Below are 23,014 nucleotides of genomic sequence, written 5' to 3' on the forward strand. Positions count from 1 at the left end.
CACTGGTAAATCCTAGTTGAGTTAACAAAAAAAGAAACACAATCTAACAGAAGGAAAAATAGTTTTAGTCTTTTTTTTTTCTTCTTTCTTTGAACTACCGGAGAAATAATTTTAGTCTATTATGCTATGTTGAAAAGTAACCTAATGTCTGTCTAATCGACCGTTTAGTAAAGATTATCGTAGAAATGTGTTGGTGTTGGGTTTCGCTGGTCGTGGGCCCAAAAAAAGGCCCGTGAGAAACCGGAAGTCATATCAGTAAGTGGGCCAAGCAAGGGCTCGTGAAGGGATTTCGGCTGTTTGGTGAGGTCAATCCGACGATGAGGTCTGGAAGTCGCGGTCAAGATCATAGGCGGGAATATAGGAGGATATCGAGGAGGCGTTGTGCTGGGTTCTAGTTTAAATATTCGGCACTTGTAAACGAAAAGGGCATACAATTATTTACGATTGAACACAGAAAATCAATAGACAAAATCCAGTTCGCTTGTTCTTCTTAGTTCTTATTGATTTGTACCGAAAGTTTGCTCAGATCTTATTTCTTTAAATCAAACTTCTAGTTGTTGTTTCTGATATCAACAATTTAGCGCCGCCTGTGGGGACTTAGGTCTTTCTATCCTCAAAAATCGATTACTTTGAAGAAATCAAGGCGAAATGGATCCATCCACAACTAGTACGATCATGTCGGAAACCGCTTCACCAACGACAAACAACGGGTCAATCCCCAACAGTGCTCCTTCTCAGGGTACGCATGTTCCAGACCAGTCCGATCACGAGGTCTCAAATCTAGTCAGACCCGGAACAGGCTAGTCGCTCGACGACGATCACACACTGAATGAGAACATCTCGGGCGGCTCGGATCTCACACATCACAGATCCGTTTCAGCTCAGGATCTCGGTAGCACGAACCCAGGGGTCCCCGCCGGGATTACTCCCACGATTCCCGTGATCCCAATGGGAAACAGAAATCAGTCTCGGGTGTGGACTCGTTCAGAGAATAACGGAACGAACCGACCCGGACAGTGCCAAGCACCGATGTCCTCCTCCAGGATTCCCAGCGGGAACGATCTTTCTGAGATTCGAGGAATGCTTGCCGTCTTGATTGACAAGACTCAAAGCCAAGATGCAACAAATCGGGCCCTCATGAACAGGATCGAACAACACGAGCAAGAACTCGCGTCTCGCGCAAATCTCGACCTCAATCTGGGCCCCAATTACCCTTCGGGGATATATTTAACCGATCCCAAGGAAAGAGCGCTTACTCGGACACGTCTCGATTTCGAGACAGTCCACGTCACCCCACCCGGGATCAGAATGTTACCCGTGTTCGCGCCCTCGGAGAATAAAGGAGCTCCAAGCTTGTCAGCCCTAAATGGTAATGCGAGCTCACGACCTGATGAGCATCCCTCAACCGGATACATCGGATCAGCCGTGCACGCCATCGGTACCCCAGGAGCTTCCGAGAACTCCTCAGCAAGATTGAATCCGGCTTTGACCGAAGAATTTGGGGGCGAGGCACCACGGGCGATGTCGATCGGCGGTCTCGGTCTCCCCAGACCTCCAAGGAGTGACGCAATCAGCGCTCAGTTCCTCACCGAATACATAAATAAAGCAAGCGCCGAGATGGCTCAAATCCGCTCCAAAGTGCATTTAGCCACAAGCGCAGCCCCGGACATCGATCTTGTCATTGCCGAAACAAGGTGCACCCCTTTCACTGACCGGATAACGAACATTCGGCTTCGTGACGTGGGTAAGCTTCGTCTGCCCGAATACGTAGGTGCGTCGGATCCCGGAGCACACCTCCGAGCTTTTAGACTTGCAATAACCAAAGCTTACCTCACCGATGATGAGTGTGAGGCCGGTTACTGCCGCTATTTGGCCGAGAATCTAGTAGGACCGGCATTAGAGTGGTTCGCTTCTTTGGAATCTAATTCCATTGACAGTTTCGACCAGCTCGCCTCAGCATTCTTGAAACAATATTCGGTCTTCTTCCAAGCTAAGGTGACCAAATCAGACCTTTGGCTTCTAGTCCAAGGAAAAGATGAATCGCTCCGCGAGTACATCACTCGCTTCAAGTCAACCAAGGCCAGGATAGCCAATTTGAACGACGAGGTCGCCCTAGCGGCCCTTCGGCATGGCCTATGGTATACTTCGAAATTCCGAGAAGAGCTCACCATCTGACAACCACCGTCGCTTGATGATGCGCTCCACAGGTCAATTAATTTTGCCCGAGCCGAAGAAGAGCAAGCCGCTATGGCCAAGATCCATAAGTTGGGAAAGGCACCGTTCAACCCTTCCAAAAAGACTTTCCGGAAGGAACCATTCGAGTCTGGTCTACATGCTTTCGCGGTTGATTCTGCGCCGAGGACCAAGAACCCGAACTTGAACTCTAAAGCGCTCCGAGTTGAGTAGTGGGATAGCCTTTATTTCCGCGTGAGGTTGAGGAGCAGCAGGGCGCTGTTTGTTTTGGTGAAGTTGAGTTAGATTCGTTATTGACAAGGAGGTGTTCGAGGGGTTAGAATTGACCTAGGTTGGGTAGCGAGGTTGTTTCAACGCCGCATGTGGTGCATGAGGGCGTTCTTGTTGTTTTTCTGTTTTGTTTTTGAACTGTCTTTATTAATCTTGTGATTGGCAAGAGTTATTAAACGTTGAGGTAATGGGCTGATCATAAACGCGAAAAATTACATTGAAGAGGTGGCTGCGCTCGGGGGATCGAGCTGCCTACGTACCCCGTAAAGGGATCAAGCAAGATCGTAGTTTGGTTATTATCGATACTTACTAGAACTATTTCTTGAGGTTCATGACGTTCCATGGTCTGAGCTCGGCTTTTCCGTTGCTCTTGTCTTCGAGGCGATATACGCCGTTACGGATGACTTCGGTGATACGGAAGGATCCTTCCCATTTGGTTCCCATTTTCCCAACATTCTTCTCCTTTATGTGATCAAACATCTTACGGAGCACTCGATCCCCGATGACGAAACGTCGAGGCCGGATCTTCGAGTTATAGAAGCGGGCAATGGCATTTTGGTAGTTTTGAACTCGCACTTAGGCTTGTTCTCTTTTCTCGTTGATGATGGCGAGGTTGTCACGTAGTGCTTCGCTGTTCGTCTCCTCGTTTTCGGGGGAGACAACTCGGCGGATACTGCCCACGGTACCTTCTGCCAGTATGACGGCTTCGATCCCATAGACTATGGAGAAAGCGGTTTGCCTGTGCTACCACGTGGTGTAGTTAGAGTGGCCCAAAGTACTCCGGGGTGCTGAGCATCCCAACCTGACTTTGCGGTGGTGAGACGGCGCTTGAGGCTGTGCAAGATTAATTTGTTGGCGGCCTTGGCCTGCCCGTTTCCTTGGGAATACCGGGGAGTAGATGGCGTTAACCGTATACCCCAGTCGTCGCAAAAAATTTGAACCACGGAGGACACCAGGTTTGTTCCGTTGTTAGTTACGATTTTGTAGGGGATTCCGTGTCGGCATACCACGTTTTTCTAGAGGAAATCCTTCACGTGCTCCAACTTGATGGATTGGTAGGATTCGGCCTAGATACATCTAGTGAAGTAATCGGTTCAACCAATAGGTTAGTAACACGCCGCTTTCCCGACTGCTCGAGAGGTCCAATAGCGTCCATTGACCATCGCATGAAGGGGTAAGGAGCGGAGACCGAGCTCATCAGCTCAGCGGGCTGGTTGATCAAGGGTGCATGACGTTGGCACGGGTCACATTTTTTGGCGTGTTCATCGCAGTCCGCGAGCATGGTTGGCCAGAATATCCCTGCCGTTTTATTCTAAGGGCAAGTGATCGCCCTCCGAAATGATTCCCACAAGGGCCCTCATGAGCCTCTTTCATGATGTTGAAGGTTTCATTCCCGTGTACGCACCTGAGGTAAGGTCCGGAGATGCACCGCTTATACAGCTCTTTGCCGATGATGCAAAACCTTGCGCTTTGAGCCTTGAGCTTACGCAGTTACCATTGGTCCTTGGGGGTGGTTCCGTTCACGATATAATCGTGAATCAGGATCCGCTAATCCGTTTCCGGTTCTGTTTCCTGCTCGTCTCCGGAGATAAGCTCATCTAAGAACTCGTCATCCTAGTCAGGTGCCTGTTCGGGTCCTTCCCTGTGAGGGCCGGTTCCGACCTTGACTTGGTGGATGCTTTGAGCTTTAACGGGGATAGTGATGCTAGGTTCATCTATGCCTTCGACGGGTATGACTCGTTTGACCAAGGGGTCAGAGGTGGAGGCCAGCGCGGCAAGGGTGTCCGCGGCTGAGCTCTCTCCCCGAGGAATTTTGGTGAGTTTGAATGATGATAATTGCTCTGCCATCAACCAAACGATTCAGAAGTAAGCGTCCATTCGTTCACAATTTGTGTCGTAGTTTCCGTGATACTGACTGGTGACGAGCTGCGAGTCACTGAATGCAGCAAGCTCTTTCACTCCTACACCTAATGCCAACCGGAGTCTGGCTATTAGGGCTTCATACTCGGCCTAATTGTTTGAGGCCACAAACCCGAGACGGAAGGATTGTTCCATGATTTCGTTGGTCGGGGATACGAGTCGGATTCCGATCCCGTAACCCTGCCTGGATGATGCTCCATCCGCATACAGCGACCACCTCTTGGAGCGGTTTTCGGTGCAATCGTTAGTTGCGGCAAGTTTGATTACGAAGTCAGCAAGGACCTGTGCTATAGTAGGTCCGAGGTCGGTACTCGATATCGTATTCGCTGAGTTCGATAGCCCATTTGGCTAGTCTGCCGGATTGGCTGGGACTGTGGAGGATCGTTCGAATGGGCTGAGACGTCATCACCACGATCGTGTGTGATTGGAAATAGGGGCGTAGCTTGCGGGCCGACATCACGACCGCTAGGGCTAGTTTTTCCATGGCGGGGTACCGCGTTTCAGCAAGAACACGGGTTTTGCTAACGTAGTAAATTGGTTTATGCTCTCCCTCGTGTTTCCGCACCAGTACCCCGCTTACTGCGGAGTCGGAGACGGCAATGTAGAGGAAAAAGTGCTCCCCATCCGCTGGTTTCGACAGGACGGGGGGTTCGGTGAGGTACTTTTTCAGTTCTTGGAATGCTTCCTCACACTTGTCATCCCATTCAAATTTTCAGTTACCTTTCAGCAACTGGTAAAATGGGAGGCAACGGTTCGTAGATCGCGCGATAAATTGGTGTAGGGCGGCTATCCGCCCTGTGAGTCTTTGTACCTCCCGAGTTGTCTTTGGCGAAGGCATCTCGAGGAAGGTCGCGATTTGTTTTGGATTCGCTTTGATCCCGGGTTTCGTGACCAGATACCTCAGGAATTCGCCGGATGCGACGCCGAACGTGCATTTGGTCGGGTTGAGCTTCATCCTGTATTGGTTCAGTATTTTGAAACATTCTTTGAGCTGGGAGACGTGATCCTGTTCACGCATTGACTTGACGAGCATATCATCAATATACACCTCCATGGTCTTCCCAAGGTGTTCGGCGAACATCTTGTTGACTAACATTAGGTAGGTTGCTCCGGCGTTTTTAAGTCCGAAAGGCATTACTTTGTAGCAGTAAGTGCCTCGATCTGTAATAAAAGTGGTTTTTTCTTGGTCGGCGGGATCCATCAGAATCTGATTATACCCTGAGAAGGCGTCCATAAAGGACAGAACCTCGTGACCGGCGGTTGCTTCGACCAGTCGGTTGATATAAGGAAGAGGGTAGTTGTCCTTCGGAGAAGCTTTGTTAAGGTCTTTGAAGTTTAGACTACTACGGGGTTGGCTAACCATTCGGCGTACTGGACCTCGCGGATAGACCCCATCTTCAGCAGTCGGTCCACCTCATCGTTTACTGCTTTCGCCCTTTTGGGACTGAGCTTGCGACACTTTTGTTTTATCAGTTTGTAGGTGAGATCGACGTTAAGCTGATGAGACGTAACACTAATGTCGATTCCCTTCATGTCCGAAGACGACCAAGCAAAGGTGTCGTGGTTCTGACCCAAGAATTGGATCAAGTCCTTTCTTGTATTGGTTTTAAGATCGGCCCCGATCCCAACACATCGTTCCGGATGTCCTTCCATAATCGAGACTTGGTCGACCTTGGTCATTATGGGTCAGGCGAGGTGGGGTCTTTGCGACTAACGAGCTGACAAGTTGACGAGTTTCAAATTCGTCAGCGTTCATTAATTGCTATTGAGCGGACTGCTTAATTAAGTCGTAGCCGCCTCTATAACATTGTCTTGAGGTGTGTTGACTACCATAGATGGTTGTGATCCCGCCCCGAGATGGGAACTTAACGCATTGGTGGTACGTCGATGGGACCGCCTTCATTCCGTACAACCAAGGTCTGCCGAGAATGGTGTTGAAGGGCACGGGACGGTCGACGACCACAAAGTCAACGAGGCGCCGTACCCCCCGGGCTTCTACTATAAGTGTAATGGTGCCCTTGCCTAAGGTTGTATCGCCGGCGAACCTGGTGAGTGGAGTTTTGGCTCCTTTCAGCTTGGAGTCGGGGTAGCCCATCCGTTTAAAAGCGTTGTAAAATAAGAGATCGACTGAGCTCCCAGTATCAATCATTATTCGAGAGAGCTCGCATCCTCTGACATCTAATCTCACTATTAGAGCGTTGTTGTGCGGTTTATCTCGGCCTCATCGGTTCTTTCACGCTTCGCGGTGGCTTCCTTGGTGTTTGCATTGGCTTCTCTCACTTTTTCTCCCTTTTTTTCGAGGTCAATTTCACTGAGCTCTCATGCTTCATGGTTTCGTGCGAGGAGGCACCCCACCGTTCTGCACTCTTCAGTTGAGTGACCACGTATTTTGTAGTACTTACAGAACTTCTCGGGGTCAAAGTTCAGGTTCTTGGTCCTCGGCGCAGAATCAACCGCAAAAGCATGTACACCAGACTCGAATGGTTCCTTACAGAGAGTCTTTTTGGAAGGGTTGAACGGTGCCTTTGCCGACTTATGGATCTCGGCCATAGCGGCTTGCTCTTCTTCGGCTCGGGCAAAATTAATTGACCTGTGGAGCGCATCATAAAGTGACAGTGGTTGTCGGACGGTGAGCTCTTCTCGGAATTTCGAAGTATACCATAGGCCATGCCGAAGGGCCGCTAGGGCGACCTCGTCGTTCAATTTGGCTATCCTGGTCTTGGTTGACTTCAAGCGAGTGATGTACTCGCGGAGCGACTCATCTTTTCCTTGGACTAGAAGCCAAAGGTCTGATTCGGTCACCTTAGCTTGGAAGAAGACCGAATATTGTTTCAAGAATGCTGAGGCGAGCTGGTCGAAACTGTCAATGGAATTAGATTCCAAAAAAGCGAACCCCTCTAATGCCGGTCCTACTAGATTCTCGGCAAAATAGCGGCAGTAACCGGCCTCACACTCATCATCGGTGAGGTAAGCTTTGGTTATTGCAAGTCTGAAAGATTGGAGGTGTGCTCCAGGATCCGACGCACCTGCATATTCGGGCAGACGAAGCTTACCCACGTCACGAAGGCAACCTTTCGCTATTCGGTCAGTGAATGGGGTGCGTCTTGTTTCGGCGATGACATGATCAATGTCCGGGGCTGCGCTTGTGGCTAAATGCACTTTGGAGCGGATTTGAGCCATCTCGGCGCTTGCTTTATTTATGTATTCGGTGAGGAACTGAGCACTGATTGTGTCGCTCCTTGGAGATCCGGGGAGACCGAGACTGCCGATCGACATTGCCAGTGGTGCCCCGCCCCTGAATTCTTCGGTCTGAGCCGGATTCAAACTTGCTGAGGAATTCTCGGGAGCTCCTAGGGTGCCGATGGCGTGCTCGGCTGATCCGACGTATCCGGTTGAGGGATGCTCATCAGGCCGTGAGCTCGCGTTACCATTTAGGGCTGACGAGCTTGGAGCTCCGTTATTCTCCGAGGGCGCAAACACGGGAAACGTTCTGATCCCGGGTGGGGTGACGTGGACTGTCTCGAAATCGAGACGTTTCCGAGGAAGCGCTCTCTCCATGGGATTGATTAAAACTATCCCCGAAGGGTAAGTGGTGCCCCGATTGAGGTCGAGATTTGCGTGAGACACGAGTTCTTGCTCGTGTCGTTCGATCCTGTTCATGAGGGCCCGATTTGTCGCATCTTGGCTTTGAGTCTTGTCGATCAAGACGGCGAGCATTCCTTGAATCTCAGAAAGATCGTTCCCGCTGGGAATCCCGGAGGAGGACATCGGCGCTTGGTGATATGCTCAAATTTAACCATGAACTACTCTCTCAAATTAAGAGATCAATTGTAGTACTTAGGGATCGAATCCACAAGAACTCTAGATTCACACAATAGACTTATTATTCTTTTAATTATGCTAAACCAAAATTGTAATTTAAATAGCAATGCAAAACAGAAAATAAAAGTGTTGTTAATCAATAGGAATAAACGCTAGGCCTAGGGAAATTCTCAGGAAATCATGGAAAATCATATCAATTAATTAAGTAAGCAGGATTCAACAATTAAACACCGTTCTTGAACTCTAAACACAATTATAAAATAAATCAGTTCTCACTGCAAATATTATCTAAATTTAAAACCAAAAAATCCAAATCTCTTTGCAAAATTCAAGTTAAAAATCAGCAATAAAATCAAGTTTAGATAAGTTCACAAAATTACTAAATCAAATCTCTTTGCAAGAAGTAATTTTGCTCACCAAATGTTTTATCAGGAAAATCAATTATATTCTCATATCAATCAATAATCCTAAGATCTAAATGCAGATGACTAATCAAAGATCTAGCATTAAGAACAACCTATGGTGAAGAACAAGAAAGATAATGAATCCTAGATTAACAGATCTAATAATCCATGAAATTCCTAATGAGAAACCCTAAACCTAATAAGCAGATCTACTCAGACATAATTGTAAGAACACAAATCATGAATAAAATAGATAGCATTAAGAGATTAAAGGGAGAAGAAAAGGAGTTCTGAATCTTCTCTGAAGGAGTCTTGATTCTTCTCTCCAAAAACTCTCTAAAAATCTCTCAGGGTTTTGTTCTCAAAAGTTGCAGGGAAAAATAGAGCTTAGGTCTAAACAATGACCATAAAAATCCTATTTATATTCCTAAACACGTCCAGGGACCAATGATGCAAATATGGAAGACTTTGGGGCAACTTTGTAAATCTTCAAAAACTTGTGGGAAAACTTCCAATTTCTTCTTTTGGCTCTGCATCGATCGACACTATCAATGCATCGATCGATGCATCATCTAAATTCGTCTCCCAACTGCCTCAATGCTTGATTATGCTCCAAATCCTCCTATTTAGCTCCATTAAGCTCCCATCCATGCTAAATCCTATAAAGACTCAAAAAGACTCTAAAAACACCAAAAAGACTCTATAGATAAGACTTATATCATGGCTAAAAACACCTAAAAACCATGATATATCACTTGGCGCTGTCCGGGTCGATTCGTTCCGTTATTCTCTGAACGAGTCCACACCCGGGACTGATTTCTGTTTCCCGTTGGGATCACGGGGATCGTGGGAGTAATCCCGGCGGCGACCCCTGGGTTTGTGCTACCGAGATCCTGAGCTGAAACGGATCTGTGATGTGTGAGATCCGAGCCGCCCGAGATGTTCTTGTTTGGTGTGTGATCATCGTCGAGCGACTAGCCTGTCCCGGGTCTGACTGGATTTGAGACCTCGTGATCGGACTGGGCTGGAACATGCACACCCTGAGAAGGAGCACTGTTGGGGATTGACCTGTGGTTTGTCGCTGGTGAAGCGGTTTCCGGCATGATCGTACTAGCTGTGGATGGATCCATTTCACCTTGATTTCTTCAAAGTAGTCGATTTTTAAGGATAAAAAGACCTAAGTCCCCACAGGCGGCGCCAAATTGTTGATATTAGAAACAACAACTAGAAGTTTGATTTAAAGAAATAAGATCTGGGCAGACTTTCAGTACAAATCAATAAGAACTAAGAAGAACAAGCGAACTGGATTTTGTCTATTGATTTTCTGTGTTCAATCGTGAATAATTGTATGCCCTTTTCGTTTACAAGTGCCGAATTTTTAAACTAGAACCCAGCACAACTCCTCCTCGATATCCTCCTATATTCCCGCCTATGATCTTGACCGCGACCTCCGGACCTCATCGTCGGATTGACCTCACCAACCAGCCGAAATACCTTCATGGGCCCGTGCCCGGCCCACTTACTAATATGGCTTCTGGTTTCTCACGAGCCTTTCTTTGGGCCCATGACCATCGAAACCGAACACCAACAAACACAAAAAATCAATAGACAAAATCCAATTCGCTTGTTCTTTTTAGTTCTTATTGGTTTGTACCGAAAGTCTGCCCAGATCTTATTTCTTTAAATCAAACTTCTAGTTGTTGTTTCTGATATCAACAAAATGGATTAGCTTCTAAGGTGGAGTTGAAAAGCAACAACATCAATATTAATATGAAGAGCCAACGATCGGGCAATCGCTATAGGCCATCTCTCTTTCTTGGGATATTAGTGGGAGATGATTTTTATGCCATTGAGGTGATCATTGGATCGTAAGATTATCTTCAGTTTGATCGTCTACTCTTTTCGTTTCTTTTAGCTCTCCTTCGACCTTAATGGTAAAAATAATATTTATAGAACATTGTGATACTTCTAACCGGGTTCGTGAATCAGTTTATGTTTCCATATTAAGCATAGTCAAAATTGCATTCGGGCGGAAGATATCATCTTAGTTTTGAATGTCTAATTGTCTTAGCTTCTATATGTTATCTTAGAGCTGGGATAAGTAACCGAACCGAACCGTGGTTGTTCAGTTAGGTTTTGGTTATGGATCATCAACTGATCGACAATATTTGACACTTCGGTTAGTTCAAAAATTAATCAAAAATTTCGGTTAGTTCGATTCACTTTTCGGTTCATCAAAACATATATATTATTTTTAACCATATAATACCACAATTAAACCGGTTTTACAAACGAAACCAAATCAACCAAAATTATCTCAAAATCGGATTAAAAAAAAAAAAAAGTATGTTGGCATTTTAGTACATTTTGGAAACTTAATTAGTGTTTTAGTACAAACACTATTTATAATTGGCAAAATAGGTGAGAGAGTGTTTGTGTGTGAGTGTGTGTGAGATAGGAGAGTTATATAAGACCCATTTGTGAGATTGAAAAATTAGGATAATTATTTAAATAATTGTTAATATAATTTTTTTTTGGAAAACTTTTCAGATACAAAAAAAATCTATATTTTTTTCTTTATAATTTGATATGCATTTTGTTTAATAATTTTTAATTATATTCTATCATCTTTTTTACCCGTACACTTTATTAAGTGTACGGATGTCTGTACACATTATTAAGTGTACGGACTGTATACATTATTAAGTGTACGGATGTCTGTACACTTTATTAAATATACGGATATCTGTATATCTTATTCAGTGTACAGATGTCTCTATACATTATTAAGTGTATAGATGTAATGTTTACACTTAGTAATGTGTAGAAACATGTGTACACTTAATAAGGTGTGTAGATATCTGTACATTTAATAAGGTGTACCGACATCCGTACACTAAATTATGTGTAGGGATACAAAATTTGTAAAAAAATATTTAACATTATCAAATAAAATCATCAAACAAAATACATATTAATTATAAAAAAAAAAATATAGATTTTTATATATTTGAATTTTTTTTTTTAAAACATATTACCAAAATATTTGAATAAATATATTTTTCCATCATTTCTCTTTCTCTCTCACAATTCTATCTCACAAGTGGGACCCTGACTATTTTTTCAATTATAAATAGTACATGTACTAGTTTTCAAATTATGTTTTGAAAACGTACTAAAATGCCTAATATCCCAAAAAAAAATCATAATTCCGGTTTTCAAATTCAAAAGTGAAATTACGCGAGGAATCAAACCGAAATTTGTGGCAGTTAGTTTCGACAATATTTTCAAAACTCAAAAGAACCGAGGAAACTGAAGTCTCATAGCTCTCCTAATCATCTACCTAATTAACTCATAAAGAAGAAATAAAACAATGTGCATTAGTGGGTTGGTGAACCTAATTAACACAAAAACCCTTATACGGCGTGGCCGTATCCATTGCCGCTAATCTCAGCCGACTCTTCCAAAAACCAAAAATTACCATTATACCCCAAAAAATGGCAGAGCGTGTGTCTATCACACTCAACAACAACAACGGCAGCTTCCTCCTTTCTCCTCCTCCCAAATCCACCACAACCATGTCTTCTTCTCTCCGCACTACCACAGCTGCTTCTCGTCTCCTCCGCTCCTCCTCCTCCAGATCTACACTCACTCTCTCCGCTTCTACTTCTCTCTCATTCGCCAGATCTCTCGTCTCTTCTCCACTTCTCTCTTCTTCATCCTTCTCTCAGGTATGCTTCACTCTCTCTCTTCTAAATCGTAGCCTGATTTTGTCATATTCTATAATCTTACGACCTAATTTCGATTCATATCTGTTGGATTTCAGAAGAGAAGTCGAGTTGCGTCGGTGAATCGGAGCTTCAACTCCACTGCCGCTACGAAATGCTCAGCTTCTTCGGATCCTGATCAGTTGAAGAATGCTAGAGAAGACATCAAAGAGCTTCTCAACACCAAATTCTGCCATCCAATTTTGGTGCGTTTAAAAAAAAAAAAAAAAAAAAAAAAAAAAAACTTCTCTGATTCCTAAGTAATTGCTACGTTTTATTGATTTTGATCTTTTATGTTTTTGCTGTGTTTGAATCAAAGGTTCGATTAGGGTGGCATGATGCTGGTACATACAACAAGAACATCAAGGAATGGCCACAGAGAGGTGGAGCTAATGGAAGTCTCAGATTCGATATTGAGCTTAAGCATGCTGCTAATGCCGGTAAATATCACTTTATACCCTATGCGTTAGTTAACATCTTTTTACACTTGTTTGTTTGCTTATAAGCGTTGTTTGTTGCTTTTATTATTAGGTCTTGTGAATGCTTTAAACTTGATTAAGGATATCAAAGAAAAATACTCTGGGATCACTTATGCTGACTTATTCCAATTGGCTAGTGCTACTGCTATTGAGGTGACTTTGATAATTCTGAAACCTAGTTCTAGTGGTTATGAAAACATTTACTATAAAGTTTTCGGAATATTCAGGAAGCTGGAGGACCTAAAATACCTATGAAATATGGAAGAGTTGATGCTTCTGGTCCTGAGGATTGTCCTGAAGAAGGAAGGCTCCCAGGTATATATAGTGTCTTTATTTAACGGCGTTGCTGGATGTTCGTTAGTTACATCAGTATATCTAAGATTTACTAATTATAGATGCTATATGTTTGTTCTGTAGATGCTGGTCCTCCTTCACCTGCTAATCATCTCAGAGAGGTTTTTTACAGAATGGGACTAGATGACAAGGTGATTGCGGTTGAATTTTTTTTGTGAGTTTATGAAAGATTAATAAAGAAAATATCTATATCAAAAGGCTTTTGTGACTGCAGGACATTGTTGCATTATCTGGTGCTCACACCTTGGGAAGATCTAGGCCAGAACGTAGTGGGTGGGGGAAGCCAGAGACGAAGTACACGGTATAATCCAGTTCTTAAATGTATTGTCAGATACGGTACTGCAAAACGTAAATGGAGTCGGAACATTTCGAATGTTTAGTTCTTACATGTGTAATTCTTTGCATTATAGAAAGAGGGACCTGGGGCACCAGGAGGACAGTCATGGACACCCGAGTGGCTGAAGTTTGACAATTCTTACTTCAAGGTTGCGTTTCAGAATTTAACTCTTTCTTCACACTTTTGTTATGAAAGTCTTGATTTTTCCCGTTTTAAATGTCTATTAATATAGTTATTGTAACAGGAAATCAAGGAAAAGAGAGATGAGGATCTCCTTGTCCTACCCACTGATGCTGCCATCTTTGAAGATTCTTCTTTCAAGGTAGAATAAAACACTGAGGTTAAAACATACATATCCATACTAAGAAACTTGTCGAATCTTGGCCTTTAAAACTGAACTTGCACTGCAATTGCAGGTATATGCTGAGAAGTATGCTGCAGATCAGGATGCATTCTTCAAGGATTACGCTGTAGCCCATGCGAAGCTCAGCAATCTTGGAGCACAATTTAACCCTCCTGAGGTTTGTAGTCCTTATATTTCTATCATTAGACCACCATCATTATGAAGATGATCTTAAAAGACATTAATCTTAAAAGACAGTAGTGCAGGGGCATAAGAACTGATCAGTATGAATCTTTTGTGTAGGGTATCGTTATCTAATGGGGCACCCAATTTGCTCGTCCAGTAAGCTATCTTCTTCTTAATATTTATTTTGCGGTGGTCATCGATCAAAAATTCCAAGTGTTCACAAGGTTTTTTTCTGTCTCTCTCTGGTTTTACCTCTTTCAAGCTGGACTTGTGATTTTAGAGAAACGTAGTTCAATAATGTCAAAGAAGAATAGGAACGAACCGAGGAAGTGATGTTGAGAAGCAACATGTGAGAAATTTGTCGGAGAACTTTTAGTTTTGCAGATATCTTTTGGTTGATTTTGTTTAGCCAAAAGTATTTTGATCGTTTTCATTTCAGGGTTCAATTGTCATAATGGTTTCGGGCTTTCTGATGTTTTCCTTGTAAGAAATTGCGGTAGCGATTATCCAAAATCCTTGCAAGTTTTGTTCTGGCACTGAATAAAATACTCATGTTATAGGTTTTTTTTTTTGGTTCAATCACTCATGGTATAGATTTAACTATTTAAGTATTTAAACTAAACACTAATCGAAGGGGAAAAGGGCCTATATCACATTCACCAATTCCAATCGTGTCTTTTTCTATACAAAATATTCAAGTAGCCTAACTGAACTTTAAATAAAGTACTTAATCAAAATTAAACTAAATAAAAACTAATTAACTATGAATTCTGGTGACTATAGATAGGGTTATTGGTTCATGGAGTTGAATAGATTTAGAAATCTAAACAAAAATCATGTGTAATTCAATCATTGATTTTAAAATAATGATCAAAATCATGTGTTATTGATTAAAATAGAAGGATTTAAAATCTAAGGATAAAACATGGTATTTCTAAATCTATTTATTTTGATTTTCATAATCAATAAGGATTTCAAATTCTGTACAGATTTACAAATCGATCAATAATCAATCAAAATCCATTTATTTAAAAGTATTTGAAATAATCAACTGAATTTAAAAGTATTTATACATCGTTTCCTTTAAATCTCTTAATATTTAATGCCACAACCATAGCGTTTATTTTTATAAAAGTGTGTAAATTATTTTTCATATTGGAATATTGTTATAGGTTTAGGTAAATTCTTTTTCATATTTGGGTAAATATATTCTATAAAAATAGATGTAAAACAATTTATTAAGGTTACATACTAAAGACAAGAGAAAAAACTTTGACAATCATTTTTAAAAAAAATACTTTTATTTCGGAATAAAAATTTGGGAGCCTTCCTTCTATAGCAAAAAGGACCAAAATACAAAGAAAACATATTTCAGGAAAGATTCAGAGTTTTACAGTACGAACTATTTTGAATAATTTCCCCAACTCATATTAGCGTCCCTGGTGTTTACGGAAAGCTGGAAGAGTCATTTTTCTCCTCGAAGTGGAAGCAAGTTATTATGTTCAGCCATTTGGAAGATATGCCAGATTTACCGAGACGTGTCACAGACCGACGAGAAGACAAACATGTAGCTGATAGGCTTTAGCTAAAGGCCCGACTAGCAACCATCACAGCGGTCCGGTCCAAGCCTTCACGACGGTCCAGCAACTTCCTTCGCGGCCCTTTGTCATGCAAATAAGAAGAAAAGACGCTTTTGCCTTTCAAAACCCTAAGCCAAGCAAAACCCTATAAATACTCTTCTAAGCCCTAGGGTTTGAAGTGTGCCTTTATTGAGATTTCATTGGCTCTTCTTGTGATTGAAACCGCCTCCAGCAGCAGCTCTAGAGACGACCAGAGACTCCTTCACAGCTGTCGAAGCTCGTCCTCTTTCAGCTCCTCTTGGAAGCTATCGCCGTTCACCTTCGACACCACCAATCTCTACTCTTTCTAATATCTTTCATACTTTCATCGCTTTTTGGGAGACAATTTAATTTTGTGACAACTAGAAAAGTTTCCTTTGAATTCCTTTTTTTATTGAATCGTTTTTGATGCTATACTTTATAATATCAATGTCGTTTCTTTGTATCATGAGCGAGTAGTTTTCTTTGTTGGGTTTCATGGAGTGATTCAATGGGAATTCATGGTTCGTTTCTATTAGGTTGTTTGATCTTTATTTTCGGTTTCATATTAGAGTTTTTTGGGAAATCTTCATCTTAACGCATGTGCTTGAATTGATAACCAAATGCTGATCTAGAGAACGGGAGTGCTACTCGTGTTATCCTACTTCTCTGAACTAGTGTTATACCGAAACCTCGCGTCATGATCTGCATAAGTTGAGTTACAGAGTTTGGTGAATATATCAAACTCATTTTACTTGCTGGTTGACATGTGTTGTTGCATGCAAAGGTTAAGTAACAAAATATGAAGACTTTAGACTTTCATTCTATGATAATATGTTGTTAGTTCATTCTTGTTTCGTAGTTGAGAACCTAAACCGAGTGGCATTAGTTACTGTTCAATCTTGACACTTAATATTGCTTAGAACCATAAAAATCCTGAGATAACTCCCAAACACCTAACACTTTAGCCTTATTAGTTTAAACCAGTGTTCAAGAAAGCGCTAGGCGGTATCTGGGCGGTGACCCAACGCCTAGCGCCTAAAACGCTTAATCGGGGCCTAGACGGTTTTTAGGCGGTTTAAGCGTTTACAACATAAAACATTATATATATAAAATTATGTACAAATATATGTTAGAAAAATAAAAAAAATTATAAATTATAAACAAAATTAACAAAAATACATTTATTTAAGTTATGTTAACAACATATAAACATTTATAATTACGTATACAAATATAAAACTTAATAATTTAAATCTATATAGTTAAAAATCAAAAATAAATATTAAAATTAAATTAATGTAATTTTAAGCGGATTAGGCGGTCATCTAGACGTCTACTGAGCGCCTAGCGCCTAGACGGCGCCTAGGCGGCCGCCTAGACCGCTTTCTTGAACACTGGTTTAAACCACTTTCATTTACGCTTTCGTTCTTTGCATTAGATGTTAGGAAAACCAAAACCCCCAACTATTATCTATGTCTTAGCCATAATTCTTTTTCTTTTAATTCATTCATGTTAGCTATTACTCTCTATGGGATCAATCCTAAAATACTACATTGATTAACTGTACACTTTCAGTCATCGTGTGGTCTTTTTAAGTAAAAGATTTTGAAGTGAAATTCTACACACATCAATATCTTTTAATATGAGAAATTATTTAAAAAAACAAAATCCTTTCAACTTCTAAGCCAAATTACTGAATATGAGTTTAATACATACATAGAGTTTTAAAAAATAATAAACTGATTCTTTCTATATATAGTTTGCACATATAAAAAGATTTTCTTTTAAATAATAAAAGCCTAACTCACGTTTTTTCATATATATGACTAAAAACCCATTGCCACGATTTGTTTACGGAATATGGCTGATTCACCAAGAATTCCACGATCAAATAAAACTATTTTTTGAAGGCAAGGTTCTCTATTCACGCTTAGATGATCTATCGAGGATAAAGTTGTCACTAGTCGCAGTAGGACAGTTTTATAGCTAGGACGACATGCTACATTTCTGGTTGTAAACCAAAATCTTAAGTTCTGTTTTATATATCTCTCTCTTTCACTAAGCCACAATTAGTTGTAAAAGTTATTATTATTATTTTGTTGGAATAAAGTTTTGCATTACAACAAAAGAAATTTGACTATTAGTCTTACCATAATTCTATAAACCAATTACAAGCGATAATATTTTCAGGACAATGAAGGTAATATACATACATAGATTGACATATCTACTCTATGCTTCTACGGTTTCGCTGTGAGATTAATAAAATCTGTGAGAAGAATATGTAGACGATCAGACTTCTCTTTCTCTCCTTGACAACAATCATGACAGCGTTGTAAGGGCTGTAAGCAAAAAGACCATATGTCGTCCTTTCCCTTCCCGCTTCTGATCCACGTTATAAGTCAGAAAATTGAATGATCACCCAAAGATTTAATTTAAACTTTCCCATCAGATGTAAAGGAGCTGAAGGAATTGGTATTCAGGGAAGAAGTAGAAGAGGATTTGGTGATAGAATTGGTGCCTTTCGAGGGAGAAGAAGAAGGGATTGGAAGCTTCTTTGGGAGCATTTGTTCCCAATGGACATGAGGAAATCTTGAAGCCTCTGACGAAAGTAAAAGAAATGACAAAAGAGCCAAGAACATACACATTCGTCTGCACCAAACAAACGGCGTCATCTTAATCGTCGAGTGAAGATTGATCCAAGTGAAGTTTGATACAAATATGATCAAGTACTAATGAGAGGGATACGGAGGGAGAGAGACAGAGATGATTGTATATAAGAGAAGATCAATGAGGCTGCCTAGGTGTTTGGTTTAGGAAAGATGATGTCAATTGGCCGACAAGAGAGACCACTTTTGCATTAAATAGTTTCTTCATGTATAGTGTATGTTTAAATTCGACACTAATACTAGTGTCTTTTGGAAGCTGTAAGAGAGCCTAATAAGATTATCTTAATTCCAACAATCATGGTAACACGAGTGTTTGTTCTTTTTATATACAAAAAGGTTTTTTGAGAATTGGACAAAAGGTCTTAGAAACAGCACCTTTGACACTTTTGTATCCTCTTCTGCCAACAATGGTGTTGTTGTATAACTGCTTAAATTCTGTATTCGTGTAATGTGTAATAAGCCTATGTGTGCCGTTATAAAGTATATAGTGTAATTATTGACAACGAACAATGGCTTTGTTGAACGAAAGTATTATTATTCTTTAAAGTAGTTTAATGATAAAACTAGAAGTGCAATTTAGGCAACGCCTAGAGACGATCAAAAGACTTCTTTCTCATGCACCATAAAGAATCTTATATACTAAAAGAGAAGTACAATAAAAAGAATGTTAAATCAGTCACTTATTTACTTCAATCGCCACTGAATTCATGTGTAAAAATTGTTTAAGTACATTTAAAAAGGATAATTTTGGAATTCGAAAACCATCAAAATTAATTTCACTTTCAATTTGATTTAAGGAAGTATTAAAATTTTAACTCTCCCTTCATTTTCCTTTTTAATTAATTTGAGATATTTTAATGATTTGATTAAAAAAATTTCCTCTCATTTTACAATTGATCATATTTTAAAAGCATGTAAATCAATATATAGTTCATACAATAAAATATCTAATTTTTTTGCTTTTGATGTAATTCAGAATTTTGAAAAAGAATATAATTTATTCAATAAGTGGAGAAAAAATTTGAAATGAATGCTACACATTTTAAGTGATGGTTCAACAACATATTATAAAAGAAACTAAAACAATTTTTAATCCAAATAATATCAAATAAAAATTAACATGTGTCCAAATTACAATAATTTTATTGATCATATTTTAAAAACATGTAAATCAATATATAGTTCATACAATAAAATATCTAATTTTTTTTGCTTATGATGTAATTCAGAATTTTGAAAAAGAATATAATTTATTCAATAAGTGGAGAAAAAAATTGAAATGAACGTTACACATTTTAAGTGATGGTTCAACGACATATTATAAAAGAAACTAAAACAATTTTTAATCCAAATAATATCAAATAAAAATTAACATGCATCCAAATTACAATAATTTTATTTAATTTGGTAATTTTGTCAAATGATTGAATCATATACTCCATAAAATATAATAAATATTCATAAAGTGATAATAAATATTCATATAAAAAAAATATACCAAATTTCTGATTTTATTAACATTTTTGGTCTAAACCATATATATATATATATGGGAAAAATGCCATAAAAATCCTCAACTTTCAAATTTGGGACGAAGAAAGCATGAACTTTCGAGATGTCGTTTTAATCCCGAAGTTTAGTTTAACTTTTTGATAAAATAGAAAAGTTTCGTTGACTTGGCCATTTCAAGCACGTCGTTAAGTTTCCATTAACGGAGTTAATTTTCCGTTAAAAATCTTCGTTTAGTCAAAGACAAGATATATAATTTTGTTTTCTAGAATTTGTTGAAAGCGTGACGTGGTCTATTGGTACGTGAGAGTTTGATTTTCACCTGCCGCGGGTTAGAGTCGGCTTGGACGAAAGTATTTTTGTTTTTTAAAATAAAAGATTATACATAGATTTAAACTCAAGACCTCTAAGCAGCAAACATCAAAGCATAACCAACTAGGCTAAGTAGATTTATTAACCATTAATGAAACAAAAAATTTTATATAGGGTATTATATGTGGTAGTCGATTCTCAGGAAATGAAGAGTCCAACCCTAACTCTGCTCCGAGGTGGTAAGCTTGGACAGAGGAATGACCAAAGGGGTCGATTTGCCAAGCAGCACGAGGAGTTGTATTGAAATGTTGCTTTATAAACAAACGTCATCAATGAAGAAGTTATCAACCGAAAGCGCGAGAAATTCCCAGGTTCCGATGATTTCGTCTATGAAGAAGATAAAAAAACTCATATAATACACGATATAAGAGTCTGTATTTCATTAATGGTTAATAAATCTACCTACCGTAGGTGGTTACACTTTATTGTTTGCGGCTTTGATGTCTCGAGTTCCAATCCACGTGAAAACCAAACTCCCCCATTAACCAATAGACCACGTCACGCTTTCAATAAATTTTAGAAAACAAAATTATATATCTTGTCTTTGACTAAACGGAGATTGTTAACGGAAAATTAACTCCGTTAACGGAAACTTAACGACGTGCGTGAAATGGCCAGGTCAATAAAACTTTACTATTTTATCAAAAAGTCAAACTAAACTTCGGGATTAAAATGACATCTCGAAAGTTCATGCTTTTTTCGTCCCAAATTTGAAAGTTGGGGATTTTTATGGCATTTTTCCCATATATATATATATATATTGAAGCTGAATGTTTGAAAGAACTTGTTCTTTTTCAACAAAAAGTGAAAAAATAAATAAATAAATGATAAATAAGTACTTAAAAATGTTTTAAAAAATCGCATTGTATCAGTAAGATCAGCGGGTTGGTTAAGTTTCACCAACCCGCTGATCTTACTGATACAATACGATTTTTTAATTATGATATCGGGTATAAAATCAAAATTTTAATTATGATACATAAATTAACTTTGTTACTATGAAAATAATTATTAACTAAAATTGCTGTAGTTAAATCATAGGTGACAATCTAACTTTTTAATTAAATTTTAAATACCTTAAGTAAATATTCTTCAATATATAGATATATATGTATAGTAAATTGGATATATACATATTCAAATTATCAAATATAGTATAAGTGGACTAACTTCTTTGAAACTCTGGTCTAAGAAGTTCAAAAAGTTTGTTTTGTCTTAGTGAGACGTTATTGTAATGAAGCTGCTCATAAATTAGCTCGCTTTCGTTGTTCAAATATGATATTTTATTCTGATGTATTATATCCGCATCCATGGCTGGTTTCTCAAGTATAATCTGATAACATTGACCAAATTAATTAAAAAGCATTTCGACCAGAAAAAAAAACAAGAACATATGATAATCATATATTGTATGCGAAAAATATAAAGATGGAAAATACGAAAAATTATAAAGATGGAAAATACGAAAAATATAACATATGATAATCATATATTGTATACGATAAACAGTTTTTTAACGTTAAAACTAAAAGAAAATATTTTAGCACCAAATAAATAAATCGAATAAAGATATTTATAATCTTCAACTATGTTACTTAGGTCTCGGCCGCTACTACAATTTCTTCTGGAGCGTTATGGCATCATAGACTCGGTCATTTGTTTCCTACTGTTTTACTTTCTTTACCCGAATGTGATTCATCTCCCAGTGGCCTTGGAGATATGAAAAATTGTGACATTCATTTTCGAGCTAAACAAACTTGAAAAGTTTTTCATGATAGCATTAATAAAGCATTGGATTATTTTTCTCTTGTTCATTGTGATGTCTGGCGGTCTTATCGGACTTCTTCTACAAGTGGTGCGATCTATTTTCTAACGCTCTTTGATGATCACTCTCGAGCCGTATGGACATATTTAATGTCCGCAAAATCGGAGGTCTCAACTCTGATTCATAATTTTTGTGTTATGGCCGAGAGACAGTTTGGCAAACAAGTAAAGTCTTTTCGCACAAACAATGGCACCGAGTTTATGTGCCTCACATCATATTTTCAAGCTCATGGAATTATTCATCAAACATCATATGTGGATACTCCTCAACAGAATGGTCGTGTAAAACGCAAACACCGCCATATTCTCAATGTTGCGCATGCTTGTCATTTCCCAAGTCATATGCCCGTAAAATTTTGGGGTGAGAGTATTCTCACCGCTACACATTTGATCAACCGGACACCGTCTTCAGTATTGAAGGGAAAATCACCATATGAAGTTCTATTTGGGCAACGTCCGTCATACACCATGCTTTGTACTTTTGGAAGTCTTTGTTATGCTCATACTCGATCTCGTGACAAAGAAAAATTCGGGCCTCAAAGTCGTAAATGTGTTTTTGTGGGTTACCCCTATGGCAAGAAAGCTTGGCGCTTGTTCGATCTTGAAACAAAAAAAAATTCACCAGCCAAGATGTTCGGTTCCTTGAAGACGTGTTTCCATTTGTTGACAAACCGAAGGTTCTATCTCCTTCTGTCTTGCCTGCTCTTGACGATGATTAGTTTTTGCCAGTCCCTACCGCCTCTGTGGAGGTTGTTTCTTCTACTCCTACTCAGTTTATTGAGGTTTTGCTGCTGCTTGCTCCGGTTCTTTCTCCTGAGCCGTCTTTGGTGTCTATTTCTACTACTTCTACACCATTGTCATTGCCTGACACGCCTGCATCTCCTTCTACTTCTTCACCGGTTCCGAGGTCTCCTTTATCTAATACTGATGAGGTTTCCTCACCTAGTTTACCTGAGTTATTGGG

The 23,014-nt window shown here is 39.7% G+C and overlaps 1 protein-coding gene across 1 annotated transcript; it reads left to right on the top strand.

The window, feature by feature from the left end:
• The first annotated feature begins 11,923 nt into the window (after positions 1 to 11,923).
• On the top strand, positions 11,924 to 14,639 carry LOC104720283 (L-ascorbate peroxidase S, chloroplastic/mitochondrial). The gene is made up of 12 exons (XM_010438216.2): positions 11,924 to 12,340; positions 12,436 to 12,582; positions 12,696 to 12,816; positions 12,908 to 13,008; positions 13,083 to 13,170; positions 13,273 to 13,340; positions 13,424 to 13,510; positions 13,620 to 13,694; positions 13,791 to 13,868; positions 13,963 to 14,067; positions 14,193 to 14,231; positions 14,338 to 14,639. The coding sequence occupies exons 1-11, from the start codon at positions 12,107 to 12,109 to the stop codon at positions 14,205 to 14,207; spliced, it is 1,119 nt and encodes a 372-aa protein (XP_010436518.1). The 5' UTR covers positions 11,924 to 12,106; the 3' UTR covers positions 14,208 to 14,231; positions 14,338 to 14,639.
• The last annotated feature ends 8,375 nt before the right edge of the window (positions 14,640 to 23,014 follow it).

This window comes from Camelina sativa, chromosome 2 (genome assembly GCF_030686135.1).
Source record: "Camelina sativa cultivar CO46 ecotype springtype chromosome 2, ASM3068613v1".
Lineage (NCBI taxonomy): Eukaryota > Viridiplantae > Streptophyta > Magnoliopsida > Brassicales > Brassicaceae > Camelina > Camelina sativa.

What these genes read in the sequence shown, in the direction of transcription:
- LOC104720283 (XM_010438216.2), top strand. Translation starts at nt 12,107, where the DNA reads ATGGCAGAGCGTGTGTCTATCACACTCAACAACAACAACGGCAGCTTC. An exon ending in CTTCTTCATCCTTCTCTCAG is followed by an intron (nt 12,341 to 12,435) that starts GTATGCTTCACT and finishes GTTGGATTTCAG; the next exon opens with AAGAGAAGTCGAGTTGCGTC. An exon ending in TTGACAATTCTTACTTCAAG is followed by an intron (nt 13,695 to 13,790) that starts GTTGCGTTTCAG and finishes TTATTGTAACAG; the next exon opens with GAAATCAAGGAAAAGAGAGA.